The sequence below is a fragment of the Budorcas taxicolor genome, chromosome 13 (genome assembly GCF_023091745.1).
Source record: "Budorcas taxicolor isolate Tak-1 chromosome 13, Takin1.1, whole genome shotgun sequence".
Taxonomy (NCBI): Eukaryota; Metazoa; Chordata; class Mammalia; order Artiodactyla; family Bovidae; genus Budorcas; species Budorcas taxicolor.
This window is the reverse complement of record NC_068922.1, coordinates 12,774,138-12,794,617: the sequence shown is the minus strand read 5'-3', so window position 1 is coordinate 12,794,617 and position 20,480 is coordinate 12,774,138. Positions and strand designations below refer to the sequence as shown.

Here is a 20,480-nt window from a genome sequence, read left to right as displayed (position 1 = left end):
AGGATCCAAGGTGCCTTTATGGCTACAGCACCTAAGACAAAATGTAACTTGATTGTTGAGTTTGGGAATTTTCTGTGTGTGCCCCCAACTCCCGCCTGCCCTTCTCCCACCCCCAAGAATGTCAAGAATTTGAACTCCCTGTTCTTAAGGTGAAAGGGCATCAGCTCAAATCTGAACGGAGGGAAAAAGTGGCAAACCCTGAGACACTGGAACTCTCCAGCTACAACTGCTCCCAAGTTTACGATGGCAACAGACGGCCACGGCCCATGGCCTTGGGTGCCTCAGGAGTCACCGGAAACCATGTCTGAATTAGGAGCCAGGCAGATCTTCACGTGCATGTCAGTAATTCTCTACTTCTTTATTTCAACATTGAGCTTTAGCTTTGAAATATTTGCTAAGAAAGCAGAGAGGCAATTAACAGAGATTTTTCAAATGTGTGCCAGGGTTACACATTCTGTCAACAGAGTCAAAGGAAACTATACAGTGTAAGTTACAAAACGGTTATTTCATGTTTCGCAAACATTCCAATCCACCCTTCACTGTGGTGTGATTCAACAGTAGAAAAGCAAAACAGACATAATCTCAAGACCCAGCCCAGCTCCTTTCCATCTTGCAGAGAATCATGAGGAATCTCAGCTGCAACCTGCCCACCTGAGAATCTCAACAAGGAAATCCTCCCATTTCTCTGGCGAGAAGATCTCCTTGAGGCCAGACCAGGAGGAGGGAAGAGCAACTCAGAGCGGACCACAGAACTTCCTCCAGCCCCGGGGATGCCTTCCTCTGGGCTGCATCGCGAGCTCCCAAGATGCCCAGTTTCCCAAACACATCGATGTTCCTGTCTAGGGTTTGCATTCTCTCCCAGTGTGTAGCTGAACACAAGTGGGCTCTGTTATCTTGTTTAAACTCTTTTTGCTTCGATTACCTAGAACTACCAGATTCTAGAAGAGCTTGGCCACCACTCTTAATACGATGTTATTTGGTTGTTTCTTAAATATTTTAACTTTATTATTTCTTTATATTATTATTCCAACAGACTGCATGAAAGGCAGTGATCACTAACACAGAACACAACAGGCGCTAACATTCAGCCAGGCTGCTCTCAGGACCCAGGGCTGGCGGGCCTGAGCCGCTGACATGCACGTAGGTAGCTCATACACTGCTACCCTCATAGCACAGGCTGCGGGAGAAGTGACAAAGGACATATGCTCTTGTACCCTTAGAAGCTATTTAATAAATATCATCGAGAAACAAAATGGAAAAAAAAAATCAGCCCTGTGGAGCACAACCACCTTAGGTCAACTGAACGTCACCCAGTTTTTTCAACCAAAAATGGAGAGAGAAAGAAAATATTAAAACAGAAACAAAAAAAACAAAAAAAAACAAAAAAAAAAAGCAGTACTTAACACTAGCAGGAAATAAATTTATACAACAATTCAGTCTGTATAATATGATGAAATAAATCTACAACTTTTCTTATTTTGGTGCTTTGAATTATACATACAAACAACAATTACAGGGACATGTTCACAAAGCATGAAGGCCCGGGAAAGTCTAGTTGAACCCTCCAGGGCAACCTGAGAGTGGAACACGTTGCCTGGAGTAACAGAATTTCCTACGCAGAGGCCCACAGCTTTGAACGAATGATTTGCCTACAAATTTTTTCTTTTTTTTTTTCCTTTTTTTTTTTTCTTGTAATGCATCAAACGACTGTAACCAGGAAAAGGAAACAAAACTGGCAGTTTGTCCATTTGGATATCAGACCTAGTTTCTTCTTAATCGCCACTCTTTATTTTCCCCCCATCGTCCTTCAAAGGCATGGCATCCTCCGTGCCTTCCTGACAGCAACTGAGAGGCAATCAAGTCTTCTTTCAATGTACAGTATTTCTTACAACATAAGTTATATGCAATGTTCGGTGACTTTTTTTTTTTTTTTTTTCACAGCACTAGAGAGACCCTGTTCAATAGGGAATGTGAGTCTGAATGGCTTATTCACAAATGGGATCCAGATTCGGGGAGTGAGAAAACGGACACCACGGTAGGCTGCGTCGTCCGAGTGGCCACAACATCAGGTTGCTTGATGCCTGCAAAAACACACAGATCCATCGGGTTTCGGTTTCATGATACTGCTCCTGCGAAAATGCACGTAGAAGGGGGCCAGAGGGACTCTCGCCTGGAGCCCTGTGAGTGTCGCTCGAGCAGGGACCCTAGCCCATGGCGGTGACCATACTGGAAGGGTGGTGAGGTCCGAAGGAGAGGCTGGACGGCGGGTGCATCGGCGTGGGCGTGGTCAGCATGTGGCTGGAGTGGCTGAAGGGCGAGATGTGACTGAGCGAAGACATGTGTCTGGAGAGGGCAGCGGGGTTGAACGAGCTGCTCTTGGGGAAGTCCTCCAGCGCATCGTGCACCTTTTTGCACTTTTTGGATTTGCTAGACATTTTTCGGTTTCTGGTCTGGATCCCTTCCTTCTTCATAGTCAGGGGTCTGTTAATCTAAACAGAGATCAATTTTTTTTTTTTTACTTTTTTTTGGCTGGCTCTGAGAGGGGGCAGACTTCCACACCCAGGCACAGGTTCCTCTGACCACCCCAGATCAGGGATCTGCTTTCAGGGGGCTCCTTCCTCCCCATACCCCCTGACTCCTTCCCAGAGACCCCAGAATTCTGCAAGTGAGGGTTCTGCAATGGGAGGGTCTCAGCCTCTATCAATTTCAAAAGCCAAGAGGCCCCAGGTAAGATGTTCCTAGCAGGACTTATTCGTTTTGTTCATTTGCACCAATCATTGGGGGGAAAGTTGGTCTCAGGGAACTTTCTGTCCCCAAGGACCATACTCTTGAGCCACCCAAGATGGCTGTATTTCTCTGCTTCACTAAAATCTAATAACTTGTCTTCTTCCTAGAATTACCTTACACGATTTCAGGAGAAGAGAGGCAAGGGAGGGATTTTCAAGAGGGAAATATATCTGGTCTACTGGTCCAAAATCTGACTTAGAACTTTGGCACCACTAGGCAATCGGTCTTAAGGGTTTTGTCTCTCTGCCTTGAGAGGCCCAGACTGCTTCAAAGTAATTTTTGCTTGCCTCTCTTCTAACGGCCTTTTGAAACAAGAGGTGCTGTAAAATCTCCCCCTAAATAGACAGCTAGTGGGAAGCTGCTGCATAACACAACAAGCTCAAGCCAGCACTCTGTGGCCACCCCGGGCTGGGACGGAAGGTGGGAGGGCGGTTCAAGAGGGAGGGGACACACGTATATATTCATGGCTGATTCAGGGTGTTATATGGCAGAAACCAACACAACACTGTAAAGCAATTATCCTCCCATTAGACATAAAAACATTTTTTAAGTCATTTTAAACACAGGGAAAAAAAAATCTTCCCCTGAAATTTGTACATTCTGGGGTCGGAATTTAATATAATGCATCTCTGCAAAAATGTAACCTCTTGCCCCTGCCATAGCAACTGTGATGATGAAGTTGCAATTTCTACCTGGTCCTGACGACTCACTTCTAACTAGATGAGCAGCAAAACAACCAATCCACAAGAATTTAATATTCACTTAGGGGGTACAAAGCCCTGTGCTAGCCTGAAAGCACTCTCCTCCTAAAAAGCAAAGCCTAGGCATGAAGGATTTCCCTGGCAGCCCAGTGGTTAGGATTCTGAGCTTCCAATTCAGGGGGCAAGAGTTAGATCCCTGGGCAGGGAGCTAATATCCCATACTCCAAGTGGCAAAAAAACAAAAACAAAAACAAATACAATTCCAGAGTAAACAAAAGATTTAGAAAAAAAAAAAAAGACCAAGCATGAAGTTGAGGAAAAAGACCAAGGCAAGCACCTACTCTCATGATTATTGCTCTCGTCTTCAGGGTATCACTCTCTTCCTGATAAGCCCCACGTGTTTTGTTTCAAATACATATTTGCTTAAGGTGGGGGTGGGGGAACTTGACAAAGCAAACTAAGATCGTTCCCCTCGAGGAGTCAGAATCAGATTGACCTCAACAGCAGCCACCTGCCCCACACAGCAAACCAACCACACATTCAGTCCCATTTCCAGGGAAATGGGCAAAGGGACTCAAGGCGGGAAGGTCAGGGTCTTAGTATTCCTGACTCCTTGGAGCAGAAACCACTTCCTCCTCCAGGGTCCTCAAGGGTGGAGGAAGGGAAGATTTCATGACTCAAAGATCTGCCTGTTTGCTCCAAAAGCTAGAAAGAGATAGTGAAGGAAGTGAGAACCCAGAAGTCAAGAGGGCCAGGCTGCTGACAACACTTCTGGGAGCAGCGAACGCACGGCTTCTAGGGGCTGAGCTGGTCGGTTGGGGTGCTGACCCCAGGTCTGCCCCTCACACAGGAAGGCCGAGTGAGTGACGGCAGAGAACATCTCAGGGTTTCTTCCTCAAAGTTATAATCAAGATAAAGACGCAGCCTACAGAGGCGATAGGAATCTACTGTCACATCAAATCTCCCCCGAGATATCACCTAGACACATGCTCTTTGTGATGATATCTAGACATACAGGGCCAGGTATCTAAATATAATATCTAGTTACACAGATAGCCACACAAAGCCAGATAACTAGTCCCAGCACTGATACTGAGATAGGTAGTTATCTACACACCTAGATAAGGAGACAGGAACTAACTTAGGGCATGCCTGGTATCTTGATGGGCAGAACAAAACACAACAAGATGAGAATGTTCATAGATTAGCATCTCTTATTGTTAAATACACAACAAATCTGCCTCCTTCTGTGAATTCTTACGAAACCAGAGAAGGCAGAAAAATCCACTCTGGAGGATGAGCACGCGTCTATCTCCCAGACACTGGGGCCCAGGACAGGGTGAGGGCACTTCCATGGTCGTCCAGGGGCTAAGAATCCACCTTGCAATGCAGGGGATACAGGTTCGAGCCCTGGTTGGAGAACTAACCGACTAAACCTGTGAGCCGCAATGAGAGATGGATCTCCCACGATGCAACTAAGACCCAACACAGCCACTTAAATGAATAAATATTTTAAAAAGAAAAAGAAGAGAGTGGGAGTAAGCAGTGAAGAAGGGCCCTTGACTTCTCTTGGATTTAATGAGAAAAGCATATCTTTCAGAAATTGATGGCTTTTCAATTGGATACAACTGAGATCATATCTCACTGTGGATGAGCAGTCAAAGAAATTTATAGCTGGTTCATTTCTCATAATTCCTTACTTCTGTGGAAATCAGAAAGAAGTACATACACACACACAATCCATTACTCCGAACAGATATCTGGTGTATTCTACAATAAGAAGGAGCTCACTCTTCCCTGGTCCCCAATAGTCCTGAGCTCCTATCTCCCTGGAAGGTCTGTCGCTATTCAGAAATCCATCCGGGCCCTTCTAATTCATCAGCCTCATCCTTGTTTCTCTGAGTCATCATTTTTTCAAGTAAAACAAAATCAGAATAATTTCTGCCCTGTCTACATCATGGGACTCTTTGAGGCTCAAATGTTGTCAAACAACAGGAAAGTTCTTTGCAAACCATACATCACATCCCCAAAATCATTTTGTTGACGACCACTGGGTGAGCACAAGAACTCTACGGGCCCAAACCTTCCAGATTCTAATCACAAATCTGCTTCTCTCCGTGGCAGTGAGCAAGGAAATTCCCCAAAGCGAAAACAGGCCTGGGGTTTCATCACTGATAAATGTACACAGACCACAATCTAGGGATGCAAGAGACAGAAATGATGGATTGTAATAAGACCCTCGTTCCATCAGCTCCAAGCCTTGAGTATCAAGCGGAGATGACATGCTGGCAGGGAGGTGTATTACAGGGTCCCCAGGAATCAACTCATTCCCAAGAGGTACCAAAGGACTAGATTGCTAAGGTAGTACCCTGGGAAGTTCTCCTGCGATTCAAAACCTCTAACCAGCCAATCTTCCTCCACAATTCACAAGTGTCTCTGGGTAAGACTCGCTGACTGCCAGGATGGCTCTGCGCAAACCCCTCTGCCTGTCCCCAGTTCACTCCCAGACTCTACCAGTCAGACTGGCCAAGAGACCTCAGGAAAACCAGATGGAACCATAGGGATGAGATGAGAGAGACAGGGAGAGACAGACAAAGACAGAGAGAGAACAAATTCTTTCTCTGGGATTAACATAAACATCAGGTGTCATTAGGGTCACAGCCTGTCAGCCAGAGTTGTACAAGCGGGAAAAAAAGAAATAGCTGAATTTTTTTTAAAGGTAGAGATATTACAAAATGGGAGGATCCCCAAATTGAAAGATCAAAACTGACACGGCCAAACTCACGTGACTGACTGGCAATTATCATTCTGCTAATATGATCTATAAGGAAAAAGGCATTCTTTTCCCTGGAAAGGATAACCTCCGCAGGCTGCCTCGCAGGAGTTCTCCCGGGGAGGACAAACTCAGCAGATGAAATATCTCAGCCATTTCATCTCGTATCTTTTATACAGAGAATCCGTTTAAAATTCACAGCACAGGTTATGCCAAGCTCTCTACCCCACAGTAACTGAATCGCCCTGAGCGCCTGCCTCGTGCATCACAATCCTATTTACCTTTCTCTTCCACTCTCTGGCACACTCTTTCTTTTTTTTTTTGCAAAAAGTTTAAAATGCAAGAAAACATCAAAATATGTGTGGCAACTTCTTTTTGGTTTGCTAAGGGGAAGATTTTTTTTTTTTCCCCTTAAAAACCCAGACGAGGTCTACCACACATTCTGTTTCCAATACAAACTAAGAGGTTGGGATCAATCTATTTTAAACCCTCCAGTCTTGACAAGGCTTCGCTGTGCCCAGTCCTTTCCCACACTGGATCCTACTGCCATGATTTTTCTGAGGCTCCTCACTGTGTGATTCAGATGGATCATCAACAAGGACCTACTGCAGAGCGCAGGGAACTCCTCAATACTCTGTAACAACCTATACAGGTAAAGAAACTGAAGAACAGATGCATGTATCCGTATAACTGAATCACTTTCCAGTATACCTGAAACTAACACAACATTGCACATCAACTCTATGCCAATAAAATTTAAAAAAAAAAAAAAAATCAAGAAGGGAACCAGGGGAGGGGAATGCCCTGCACTGTGCGTCAACCGAAAGAGACTGTCTGGGGGGTGGGACCCCCGGACACTTACATTGTGCAGCTTATAGTAGAGCCCGCAGGCATTGCAGACAGGGTCTCCATTGGCATTTCTTCTCCACAGAGTCGTAGTTGTGGTTTGACAGTTTGCACAGGACGTACCTGCCCTTCTTGCTGCCGACTGGGGAGGGGGTAGACAGGGGAGGATAAAAATCAAAACAAATGTTAAATGGGTTTGCAGAACCACGGAGACCAACTTAAAAAAAAAGAAAAAAATTATCACTGAAATCAAAACTAGCAAGTGGCCCACATGAAAGTAATAAAGATCCCCAAAAGCTGTGTCAAGAAGAAAATTACAGCTGACCCACTGGCCTAGGAGTATATCAGACCATGGTCCGGTGGTCAGTAGGTAGCCTGCTGTCCCCCAGGGTGAAGAATCTGGGAGGATCAGAAAGCTGACCCTACCTCTCTAAATCACAAGCTATCCCCCCTCCTACAAAGTCACCAGATGTTTCATTTTTATGGGTTGCAATAATTTTTGGAATTAACCAGACATGTTTGGGTACCAAGCTCTCTGTAGCTTTCTTCACCAGGCCTCCAGGAGGTCCTTTTGACGAGCTACTCCCCAGAAAAACAGCTCTCAATAAGGATACTGGTCATCACAACAGACTATCAGCCATGGAAGAGGAAACCCAAGCATCAGAAGTGCCTTCTAGATCCCAAATAAAGAACTGCTGGATGATAAGGAGAGCAGGCAGTGTGAGAATGTCTGTGCATATGTGACTGACACACACGGGGTGGGCCACAGAGAAAGCGCCACACCAGAACATCCTAAGTGAGCCAGACCCAGCCCATCTGCAGCTGTCCTAAATGTGCACGGCCCAGACTTTCAGATTCGGTCAACTCGTGGTGACAGCCATCTTCATCCTCTTTAAGTGGTTTCCGGTTAATGAAACAAACTAAGAAGAACAAGGACTTCTGCAATCCACCAGGAGCACGGGCCCCACTTCTGCCTTCAATTCATCTGACTCCCTGGAAAGTTTCCTATACGCTCTCCACAGGGCCAAATGGTCACAGGTCAGATGTCAGTCCCAAGCTGAATTTTAATTATTTGATTGTGTCACGGCCTTCATTTCCTTTAAAAGGGAGACATTTCTTTCACTTTTTGACATACTTAAATGCATCAGGGGGCTATTCCCTGCATCCATACTCAGAAAAAAAATAAACTTAAGCTCAAAAACTTTTGAAAGAAAATGAAGGTGGGTCCCTGGTAACCTCTCTCATCTCCTCACTACCCCCTGTAACATAAAAAGAAATTTTCAACTGCAAAATTATTTCTCTCCCTGGACTCAAAAGCATTATCAAAGGCAAGAGAAAGAGAAAGAATTTAGCTGCTCTTTATCTGTGATCAAGGAAATTCTGGCATGGTTATGAGAGCATGGAACAAAATGACAGGGATCAGGGTGAGATTTTCCATCAGTATTTTATCCGGCAAGAACTTGAGCCAAACACTCAAAGTGGCCAGATATGGAAAACCCAGAGGCAATTCCAAATGAACCAGGGTGATTCCTTTCCTTTCAAAGCTACTAAATTGTCCCAAAGACGCTCCCCTTTTCTACAGGTTTCAAAAGCAGAGCTATGGCAATTTTTTTTGCTTTTTTTTTTCCCCCCAGTAATTCTTAGTTTCTGTGTTCTGTGGAACTAGAATGGAAACATAGCCCTTCTCCCTCATGACTGAGAAGTTTCTACTTTTGAGTAGCCCATTTGGAAAATAATTCACCTCAGTCCAAGAGTGCTGTCTCTCATTCCACAAGCCTCTGTCCACCTGCCTTTATGAAACATGATCGTTTAAGACTTAACTGGTGTTCCTGTACACTTTTGGGAAGAAAATGAAGTTGTGAAATTGATGCTTAAGGATTTTGACAATTACATTACCATGCAATGATTATTATCATCCTGGACTGGTTTTCTACACTTTAAAAGAAATACTTGGATATAACAGACTAATATCTACTCAAGCACTGGATTTCTCAGCCCAACAACTGGAAAGGGATGGTTCAAGCACAAAACACCAGCCAACAAAATAAGAGTTCGGAGTAACGAGGCTCGTGGTATAGCCCTTTGCAGTGTCTTGACGGTATCATGAATCTAAGCAAGCTCAGACTTTCAGTGAACTTATACAGAAGCTCTGAAAGTCACACTGTTTGGTTCACTAGGAGAAGACAAAGTATATTAATAAAGCAAGCTAGAGATTTATGAAAATCCTCCACCACTAGGAATAAAAATTTCTATGGGTCTTCCTTTCTCCTATTTCCACATGGCCTGAGTTTATTTGGTGTTAGGTATGCATCTACCAAGGGGTGGAGTGGTCTTCAGTGCAAAGCAAAAACTGCAAATTGGAGAGACAGAGCCAGAAGGAGAGACAGGGAAATATAGGAAAGAAAAAAAGAAGTTCTAGATACTCAGAAGTCAAATACATCTAAGTGCTAAAAATATATGCATATATATCCTGAATGGGCCCCCAGTGTCTCTCTGGAGCATATGAATTCTATGGAACTAAAAATATAAAACCACCCAAAAGAGATGAGTAAGAAAGAAAAGACAGCTTCACATGTGACAGCAAAGGAACTCTACAATTATAAGCGATTATTACTCAGAGTTCTAGAGATTTCTTACGAAAGATGAATGCGGACAAAACTATATAAAATGCAAGTCTAGCCCTCCTAGGCAATCCGCCCCAGACAGAAGAAACCTCGAGAAAATGTCAAATCCATTCTTGCTCATCAACCAAACAACCACGGGGTCTGAGACTTTACTGCTCTCTATTTCTTTTTCACCTTTTAAAAAGAGCTCGATTATCATGATATCATGATTTATTTTAAAAAGAAAGTTTTTGTTGTTAGTTTTCTTTCTTTTTTTTCTTTTCTTTTCTCCCCCCTTCTCTCTTTTTTCCTAAGGCCAGGTTTGGAGTGATTCAGAACATTCTTTTGTGGTGTGATCATACTAATTCTGCACTAACACCTCCAGTCTTTTTTTTTTTTTTTTTTCAAACAACGTCTTGTTCTGATACGTTCAAACATCTTGATGTTTAGGTTGGGGAAGCTGAGTTGTTGTTTATGAGTTATCTCCAGAGCTCAGATATCCGGCAGCTTTTTCCTAGGAAGTTAGCTTTGCACATGAGAGAAAGGAAAAAAAAAAAGTACCAAAGAGCATGAGGACAAGTCGGGGGAAGGTTGAGAAAGCTGGAGACGGGGGCAAAGATCAGAAAGAATAAAGCCTGGAGACCTAGGATGGCCAAAAATTAAAGTCACGTGGGCATGGCCATCCCTAGAAAGATTTTCCTTCTTCGGAAAAGGATGTGAAAGGTGTTGATTTGCACTAAAATCTGATGAGGAAAACAAATTATTCTTTAAAAAGAATGCAGAGGATTTGGAGGGGTCCACCTTAAAATCTGAGGGATGCTACTTCATCCATTCATCGGCACGGGGAAATTTCCCTCCTCCCCTCTCCACCTGGTGAATGTCATCACCACAAAAAGCATTTTGATCTCTTGACTGTGGTTAGAGTTATCATTTGCCAAGCCTGCTTTTATTTGTCTGTTACATACACTTGCTATTCAATCTGGCCTGAGGTTCCAAAGACAAGTTTGCAAACGAACCTCTCCGGCTAGTTTTCCTTATACGTGCTTGCTTGTGCCAGGTTTTCTCAAGTATTCCTAGGGGTCAAGAGGTTTAAGAAAGGGAAAAAAGAGGGGGAGAGAGGAAACGGCCACCGGGCTGGCGGGAGTTCAAAGGGAAAATCAGACTAGACGCTAGGAGAGACCAGGGAGCAGGACGGAAATCAGTTTTCTCCTGTGTTTACCTGTGGCAATTCCTCAATTCTACAGACCGTGGGAGAAGGAAAACTCCACAAAGGCCACCGGCTGCTGCTTGTGCAATGCAGCTAATAGGCCCCATTCATCTTACAGCCCTGGCCACATGAGATCTCATCGGGGGCACTAAGGCAACACTGAGACCATCATCACTTCCTGGGAGACCCCTTCTATGACTCCAGAAACAAGTTCTGGGTGGCACCTGCGAGCCTCCACCCCCCTACTAACCTTCTCTGTGAAGCTGCGGCTATCAACACACTTCCAATCAGTCACCCCGGTCCCGTTAAAGCAATCATTCTATCAGCGAAGATATTTAAGATTGGATAAATCAGAAGTCAGCATCCTTAAAAACGTGGTAAGTGACTTAAGAACCATGAAGGGGGCGATAGAAAGAGAGAGAGAACACTTTCCTGTATATCTAATTTGAAAAAAAGAAAAAACAAAGACAAGGGGAAAGCTACCCCAAGCCAGCTGACACAATTTTGAGCTGTCCTGCCAATTTCCTGCAGAAAGCGCTCCTTCCTGAAGAGGGGAAATTAAAGACACAAAATGGAGAGTGTCAGGTCAGGGCTGCCCCAGGGACAACTCACCAGCCTTCGCTTGGGCTTGATGAGGGGCCGGTTCTGTCCGTTCATCTTGTGGTAGAGCCCGCAGGCATTACACAGGTAATGCCCAGTTCCATCTCGTCGCCAGAGAGGGGTGGATGTCGCCCCGCAGTTCACACACTCCCGGCCTTCTGAAAACAACATCACACATAAGTCACTTATGGAAGGCAGACACACAAAAAAGCTGCCAGCAGAATTAGGGAATGAAAGCTAAATAGACAACTTTTTTTTTTCCTCTCTTTTTCTTCTTTTGCGGAACTTTCTCCCCTCCAGCTCCCTTGAAAAAGAATGACTGTACAGCCCTCTCATGTCCTAACCATTCCCATGTACACATACATGCATGTACGTACGCACAGGCACACACATGTACACACACGTACACACACACACACACAGCTTCCTGGCCCAAGAAGTGACACAGGAATCAGAAGCAACAGACACCTGTCCGGGGCCGGCCCCACTCGATGGGGAAGATGAAGCAGAGCCCAGGAGGAAGGTGGATTTCAACCTGAAACAGTTCCCTGGGAAAATCCTGAGCCCCAGACAATGGCAAAAGCTAAACACCCCTTTCATTTCCCTCAGAGGAAAACAAAGATGATCCATTCTCATCACCACGCCTGTCTATACAGATTGATTAAATAATGACGATCAGGATGAGGCCAAAGGAGAGATTCATCAATGGCTAGATTGAGAAAACAGATAATAAACAGATGAACAGATAGATCAATTGGCTGACTGATTTTTAGCAGCGAGGACTTTAGGTTTTACTTCCAATAAAACTGTGAACGTCCCTAGCTAGCAAGGAAAAGATGAAGATCCCACAGGGCCCACTCCTTCCCCACCATCTCTCTTTCTAGAAAAGGCCCAGGTTTTCTGCGGGTTCCCAGCCCGAGACTCCAGTCTGCAGGGTTGGAGAGACACACAGAGGCTTCTTGAAGGCCAGGGAGCTGGAGATGGGGGGAAGGAGACAGAACCAAGGGAAGTGTTAACAGGTGAGGAGTGGATCAGGAGGATGGGCCAGTTTGGGGAGGGGGAAGGGAGGCCCTCGGGTCGGCTCATTAACCAAGGCCTGCCTGCAGTTGCCCTTTTTCCAAAAAAACAAACAAACAAAATCAACAAAAAAACCGGCCAGGCCAGGTTGCAACAAGGCTCACTCTAGGGGCTGGAGAGTGACCGGGCCCACCTTTGGAGGGGAAGCCCCCAGGGGGAAGCCCTCCAGATGCTATTGTAGGAACTGCCTGCCAGCTCTTCTGAACTTCTGCAGGGGGAGGAAGAGAAGGAAGGTTTCTGGGAGAACTTGCCCAACTCCTGGGGGGCTCATTCCCCTGAGGAAGGCACACCAGCTTCACAGCCCTCCCAGAGCCGGTCTGTTCAAGAACAAGATGATCTCCCAGGTGCTGTGGGGAGGCTTGGGGATGGTGGGAAAGATGAGTCCCTAACAGTTGTTTTTAAAGATTAATCAGCTGACCCCAAACTACCAGGAAGACGGGGTGGGGTGGGGGAGGGAAGGCCAGCCCAGGGCCCGGGCCCTGCTCAGGTTTAGGAAAGCCCCAGACCCAGCATGAGGGGGCAGGGAATGGACACCCCCAGAGCCCGGGCTCTTCTCCAGAAACGGGCTCTGGGGAAGGAAATGGACTTTTGGAAATGAAAGTGGCTCTGGCCTCCTTTTACAAGCTGGAGGTACTCTGAGGAGTTTCGTCCACTTTGCTTTTCTCAAAAAAAAAAAAAAAAGTGAAGGAGTTATGAGATTTCACTTTCCTTGTTCCCCCTTCCAAAAAGGTTCTTAACCCGGGGTCTACAGACAGCCTTCCACGCAGCCCCGCAATGAGCCACACGAGCATGGCCCTAAGCGGGCCAGGAGGGCTTGCAAGGCACCCAGCAGACTCTGGGCTGAGTCACAAGCAGACGCCTCTGCTCTGGGGTCAAAAGCCGGAGGGATGCGGCCACTGAAGGTGCGGAGGCGCAGAGGAAGGAGGGAAGGGCAAGTGGGCGAGGAGCGGCCACAGGCAGCTAGGGGCCCCCAAGCCCTTCTGCCCCCTGCAGGGCAGGCCCAGCCTCTCCTGGGGGCAGCCGTGCCCACTGTCCAGCCCACACCTACTCCCCCACCTTCAGAGACAGGGGCCTCGGGCTCCCCGTTGTCTCACCCCCCAGACCTTTGCGGGTGTCTCCTGGACCCCAAGCCTCCTCCATCCCCAGCAGCTTGGGCTGGACTGCCCCGCTCCCGGGCACCTGGGCCACCTGGGCCGGGGATGTCCCCGCCTGACACCATCAGTCTGATTTCCTTTCCTTTGTCAGGTGGCGGGGAGGATGACAGCTTCCTTTTCTGAGGGACTTTGAAAGCCAGCAACGGTTGCCTCTCCAGCGAGGCTCTGCACACTAGAGCAATTTTCTGTCTTGATTCACTCGGCAAGTTCGCGATTGCCTCGCGTTGGTTTTCTCTTATTCTTTTTTTTCCCTTCTCTCCTTGTTGCCTCTCATCTGTGACTTCAGCAAACAACGAGTTTCCCTTAGGGAGGCCCTGACTGCCCCCTGCTCTCTTTCTCCAGGCTCACTGCCTGGTGTGCGCTGCTCAGACAGACACCTCGCGCTAAGGTGACAACCGCAGGCCTCTTAGCATTCAACAGCCATTTTCAGACACCCCTCTGCCTCTGACTATAAGCCTGAGCCTGGAGTTAGATGGAAAGGGGTATGGAAATTGCAGAGGAAAAAGGGGGGAGTGGCACGCCCCACGATGGAAGGAAGCCGGGGAGAGCTAAGAATTGGTGCACCCCCCTCCCCTGCTGAAGAAAAACGGCTTATAGTCTCTTGTTTGCAAAGACACATCCCAGCCCGACAGCCTGGGCGTTAGAAAAGCAATAGATGCTCTAAACCACAGCTCAACCGTCTCTCCAAAATGCGACAACCCTCTCTTCTCTGGGCTCCTCCTTCAGGCAATTGTGAAGAAGAGGTTAAATTAAAAAAAAAAGAAAAGCAACCACGAAAACCAAGAGAGTCCCCTTCTCAGGAATTCCCACCCCTTCCACCCTCCTTAGGAGTCTGGAAACTTCCTCTGCACACTCCACACTCCCAAAAGTCCCAACTCCCTCGCTGCCCAGGTGTGCGGCCCAGGATTTTTTTTTTTTTTCAAACTGTGAGAAAGGAATAGGGAGGAGGAAGTCAAAAGCCAAATTTAAATCGGCTCCTCTCCTCTCTCCCCAACCCAAAAAAAGAAAATAGGTATATAGGTGCCCCTGGTTCTGGTTTAGGGAAACCACAACCCTCTCCCCCTCCCCTCCCCAATGTCCCGAGTCTCCAGGAAAGTGACAAAGACAGGCAGGAGGTGCACAGGACAGAGTGGGGGTGGGGGGGGAATCAAACTCCGAAATGAGGGCAGAGGACCAAAGGCATTTGGAAAAGTCACTCTGTCCTCTCCCCCCACACAAACCACCACCCCAGCCTCAGAGACCACGATCTTCCCCCCAACTTTTCAGCCCTACCAGAAAAGAGAACTTAAAAAAAAAAAAAAAAAAGCCCACTCTGACCTCAAAACTGCACAGGTTTGGCTCTTACTGCCAGCAGCCGTCCAGCCTTGATCAACAACCTCCCCCTCCCCGCTTCGGGGGACCCTCCGCTCCCCGCTTTCCTGCCTGTCCTCCCTTCCTCCCGCCGCCTCCCTCTCCCTCGGCCGACTTTCATGTACTGAACATGCAGGTCTGAGTTTTTCTGTCAGCCTAACCGCATCCGGGCTCTAGTGAAGTTCCTGGCTCGGGATAAACAATGCAACTGTCGCGTGCAGCAGTCTGAAAATAATTGGATTAGCTGAAACATATCAACTAAATAGAGACAGTCCTGCCCAGGCAGTCGGAGTGAATGTCACCCTGGAAAAAAACCCTGGAAACTGATCTCATGGTCACTGGGGCGCCCAGAGCCCTCTCTCGGAAGTTTTCTAAACCCGGGTTTTGCAAGCTCTGTTTCAAGACTGGTTGTCTCATCCAGAAAAGACAAGCGATTTCCACCACTTCAGTGTCTACAGAGTCTGTAGAGAGATTGGCTGGGGGGGTAGCCAGTCAGGACAGACCAGGACAGACACCCACCCTGAAATGGATATTTCCCAAGGAGACATGCCAATCTTCCCAAAACCATCTTGGAAAAAAAAGAATACAGTGAAAAGGCATCTCAAAGAACCCCCGACTGATTCAGCCACTTCGACATGGGTAGTGGATTATTTTATTTTTAAAACATAAAAAAATATTTTGTGTGGGCTCTGCATTTCCTTTCATGCCAGCCTCTACACCAAGAGAATACACATGCAGCTCAATTTTGGGTGGGGAGGGTGGGTGGGCAGGGTGCTCTTCTGTAAGCAGATGAGCAGAAGAAGCAGAGACAGGCACCTGGGGAATCTTTTTCCGTCCTTCCTAACCTCTCTGGCTTCAGATCAATCGGGGAGTAGGTCGTCAGACGCCTTCCTGCCCCTGCCTAGTAATGGGCTCCCAGTACCCGAAGATACTGCAGGTAACAAGCCCTTCTGATCTTCACTGAACTGCTTCCCCAGAGCGGAGCTCCCCTCTCTACCCAGAAGTCAGGATTCGAGCCCCCTTTGCCACGCAGAGAATGTGTCCTGATTTTGCCAGGGTCCCGCCCCCGACGAAAAATATACACATACTTTATTTATACATGTCTGTGTCAAGGGCTGTCCTCCGGTGACTGCCTGACCCCCTCTGAGCTGAGCAGAGGGAGAGAGCCAGGACACAGAGGCCAAGGGGGTCAGAGGAGGGACCTGTTTTGTTTGGGTTTCAGGAGGTTTCGTTTTAGCATTAAACACTGAAGACTTATTCCCTCACCTTCCATTTGGGCTTGCAAACTGACTAAAGGTTACCGCCAGCACCCACCAGTACCCCCGCAGGACAAGCAGGAGATGGGGGTTTGCTTTTGTTTATCTTTTTCCTTCTCCAGCTCTAAGGGGGCCTTTTCAACCAGATCCCACTTGCCCTCTGCTCTGAAGACAGAACCGAGACAAGACACACCTCCTTCTCTCCCCATGGAAGAACTGGGAAGGCAGGCTCTCTCGTCCCTGCCTGGGATTTCAGATTGTGGAGGGGGCTGGGGGGCAAAGGAGAAGGGTCTCTGGGGGAGAGAAGGTTCCTACCTGTGCTGGATCTCGCCTTGGGCCTCGACTTGCATCCGAAGCCGGTGGGGGAGCCCCCAAGGAGGCTGCTGGGCGGGAAGAGTCCAGAGCTGTACTCGGGGACGTAGGGCGGGTAGGTGGTGATGGGGTGGTGGGCTGAGGCCGCCGCCCCTCCCAGGGTGGCCATGCTGCTGCGGGGGTGCGCCGACTCCAGCTTCATGCTGTCGGGCAGCGGCACCTGGTACTTGATGCACTCCTTCTCGTCCTGGCGGCCCGAGCCGGCCGAGCCCGGGGTGGACAGGGATGGGTCTGGGGAGACATCCTTCGGTGGGGTGGGCGGGAAAGTGAAGAGGTGCGGGCTGGAGTGCCCAGCCGACAGGGAGGAGGATGAGGCCGGCGGGTAGACCGACAGGGGCCCCGGGGAGCCGTGGTGGATGGACGTCTTGGAGAAAGGGCTGAGGTTCCAGGGCGAAGCAGTGTGATGGCTGCCCAGGGCCTTGCCACCATCCAGCCAGGGCAGGGATCCGTGCAGCAGAGGTGGCCGGCATACCTGGCTCCCTGTAGGGAAGGGAAGGGGCCAGAGAGAGACACAGGCAGGTGAGAGCAGCCCCCAAAGGCACCGGGGGCGTTCACGCCCTCCACCCCTGCCTCTCCTGCAGCAGGACAACCTCAACACAGACTGGCCCCAGCAGTACCTGGGCCAGCACACCCCCTTCACCCCTGTCTCCCACACCAAGGTCCCACCAGATCCAGGGAATCAAGGGCCTGCGTCTGACCCTCGAGACCTGCTGCGATGGAGCAAGAAGGGGCCCTGGCTTTCTTGGCCTCTCCAGATACACTTTCTAAATCACAGCCCCGAGGTCCCTCTCTGGAACCTGACTTGATTTATTGGTTTCCTTCAATGACCCAGTGGCCCCCAGCCCAGACCTAATCCCAGGCAGCCTGATAAGAGGGTGGGCTGTGAAGGATGAGGCCTAAAGAGGTGCGCCCGGCCGCAGGACCGCTCAAAACCAGAAGAACACACGGACCCAGCGGCCCAGGCCCAGAGCAGGAAGGATAAGGCTTGGAAGAGAGGGGAAGGACCATTTTAGGGTGACTTCCATGTACCCTTACTTCACTGCTGTCTTATAAATGACCAGGCCTGAAATGAGACTTGCAGGAAAATTAATTGCTCAGGCTTATGGAGAAAGTTTCCAAGGCTAGACCCTGGTATGGCACTTTTGTCTGCCTTTGTCACCTCCCAAATCCTACTGAGGAAAAAACAGGCCCATCTCAACCCCAAGGTTGTGATTCCACCAGTGTAATATAAGAATTTTCACCTGAGCCCCAGAGACACAAAATTCCAGTTTCTGTGTCTCTTTCGCAGTAAACTGAGTCCTTCTTTAACATACAGAGCGGTAAGGCAGCCCTAACTCAGACCAAAAGACACTCTGAGAGGGGTAAGTCTAAACGGCAAGTGCAAATCCACACACTTATTGATCTTTTAATCCAGTACCTGTCTCAGCGTTCGACATTCTATTTAACCATTAAGAACAATACTGAAACTAAAATCTTCAGAGAGAGGAAGGGGAGGGGAGACGAGGGGGAAGGAGAGTTCTCTGAACACCGAGGGTCACGCTTCACATTATGCAGGAAGTCCTATAGTAAATAATATTAAGGCTGCATTTACCTCATTTCCACTTAACTGCTGATGTGCACAGAACGAGGGCAAAGAGCACCCCCTCTGCAGAAACAATTGTTTAAAGCCTGGTGACAGCAGGGTGAGAACGCCAGCTCCCACAGGGGCTCTGTCATCAGCCCCAGCCCTGCGACCTAAGCAGGGGAACCAGGGCAGATCTCCAGGAGAGCAATGCACAGTTCCTCCACTTAAAATGTTGCTCCTACTTTTTCTTTGGGAACCCACTTACAGATGGAAAGTTTAAGAGCTTTCCCCCTCAGCTACGTAGGGCTGGGTTTCTCTTTACCATTTCAGAATTCCCCCGAACTTCTCAAGATGAAAAGAGAAAGAAAAAAGTAAATACTGGGATCGCATTCATAGAAGGAAACCCTGATAGATCCTAAATCTTCTTTGGGACCCTATGGGTCAGCTGCAGGCAGGAGGAGAGAGAAAGGCAAGAGTTGCCGGGAGCAGGCAAGGGAGGCAACCAAAAAGCATAGACGCAGGAAAATTCTGTGCAGGCGGGAATCTAGGAAACCCCAAATGTCTCAAACTTAAAATGGTAGTCTTTCCATCAAAACCGGGTCAAGCACCAGAATTCCCTTCCTCGGAGCCTAGGAGTTAGGAGGTATGCCTAAAAACCAAATGCACTAGTTTTAGGGAAAGGCCGAAACACAGCGAGGGGAATAAATACATTCCTTGGGCCCTTCTGGAAATGTGCTGGAGAAACACACCGAGGCACGCCGGCAGAAGCCCCCGAGAGAGAACCACGGGATAAATGGGGGAGCGAAGCCCCTAGAAAGAACTAAGCCCCAGCCAAGTTTGGCCCGCGCCGGATGCCCGGCCTGGGGAGCGGTGACCGGCGGAGGCGGAGGTTCGGCTCTCCAGGCGCCCCGGACCTCCAAGGCCCCCGAAGCCGCGACCGCGCGGGGAGAGAGGGCTGCCGCGCGGCGCCCGCCAGGTGAGCGCCAGGTCCCCGGGCCGCAGCCGCGTAAAGGCGCCTGCTGCGACTGTTTTGAAAAACAGACTCTAGAGACGATCGAGACGCCTTCCTCGCCCATTTCCGGGCCCCAGTTTTTTAAATGGAGCAGCAGCGGCACTTGTGGGGGGCTTTGGCCGGCTCTCCCCACCCCCTGGTCCCTCCCTGCCTCCCCGACCCGGGGAGCCGGGACAGCCGGTCGGGGGAGGGGTGGTCCTCGCACCCGGGGAGCACTCACCGTGGTGGGTCGGAGGATACCTCTGCACGGTGGCCCTCACCGAGTTTCCGTAGTACGACGGGACGTGGTTGCCTTGACCGTCGATGTTAAAAAGTACATCCACCTCCTCGGGCAGAGGGTACTGCGCCGGGTCCATGTAGGAGTGGCCGAGGCCCGGGTGGTGAGTGTCCGGGTGCTGCCCGTTGAGGACCGCGGGATGGTGATGGCTCACCCAGCGAGGCTGGTCCGCCGTCACCTCCATGGCCCCGGCTGCGCTCGCGCCCTCTCGCCGGGCCCGGAACCCGCGCGCGGAGAGAGAGGGCGGTCGGAGGCTCCGAGGCTCCGCAGGTGCTCCTGCCGTCGGAGGGGCGGGGGTCGTTTAAGGATTTGTTTTCAGTGGGCGAGTAAGAAAGCTGGGAAGGAAAGGTGAGCAAATGAGGTTTTTTGTTTTTTTTTTTTTAATAAATCTTTGCGGGGTAGTTTAGCAAAGAGAAGAAGAGGAAGAAAAAAAAATTCCCAAAATTAGGTACGGGAAGACAAAAAAGGGCCAAATTGTAAAAGAGAAGCGAGGACTGGCTAGAATTCTGCAAGTGAGGCTCCTGTGCACCGGGGGCTCCTCGGCGGCTCCGAGACTGAGTCTCTCCTGGGCCACCTGCAAAGGAGAGAAGGGGAGACCTGGATGAGATCCCTAAGTACTTAGCACCTGAGTTGATGAAGTGGCATCTCCTCCCCCCGAGCTGTCCTGCCCCGCGCCGGCGCCCCCGGGACACGCTAACTCGCGCGCACTCGCGCACGCCCCCTCCGGAGCTTGGGAAACCGGGAGGCAGCCAAGGACCCGACGACTCCCAAGCGCATCCCCAGCTGCCTGGGTCTCCCGGGATCCCGGGACTGACTGAGCGGTTCCCACTTGAACGACAGCTCCCTCCCTCCGGGGACCCAGGTCCCAGGACCGACTTTTCAGCCTCCAGAAACTCTCCGA

At 49.1% G+C, this 20,480-nt stretch overlaps 1 protein-coding gene across 1 annotated transcript; it reads right to left on the bottom strand.

Moving 5' to 3' along the window:
- Positions 1-1,708: 1,708 nt before the first annotated feature.
- Positions 1,709-19,763, bottom strand: GATA3 (GATA binding protein 3). Its single transcript, XM_052651044.1, has 5 exons — positions 19,523-19,763; positions 16,670-17,206; positions 11,530-11,675; positions 7,124-7,249; positions 1,709-2,489 (listed from the first exon to the last, which is right to left on the bottom strand). Exons 1-5 carry the CDS (start codon positions 19,761-19,763, stop codon positions 2,205-2,207), a joined length of 1,335 nt encoding a protein of 444 aa, XP_052507004.1. The 3' UTR covers positions 1,709-2,204.
- Positions 19,764-20,480: the final 717 nt, after the last annotated feature.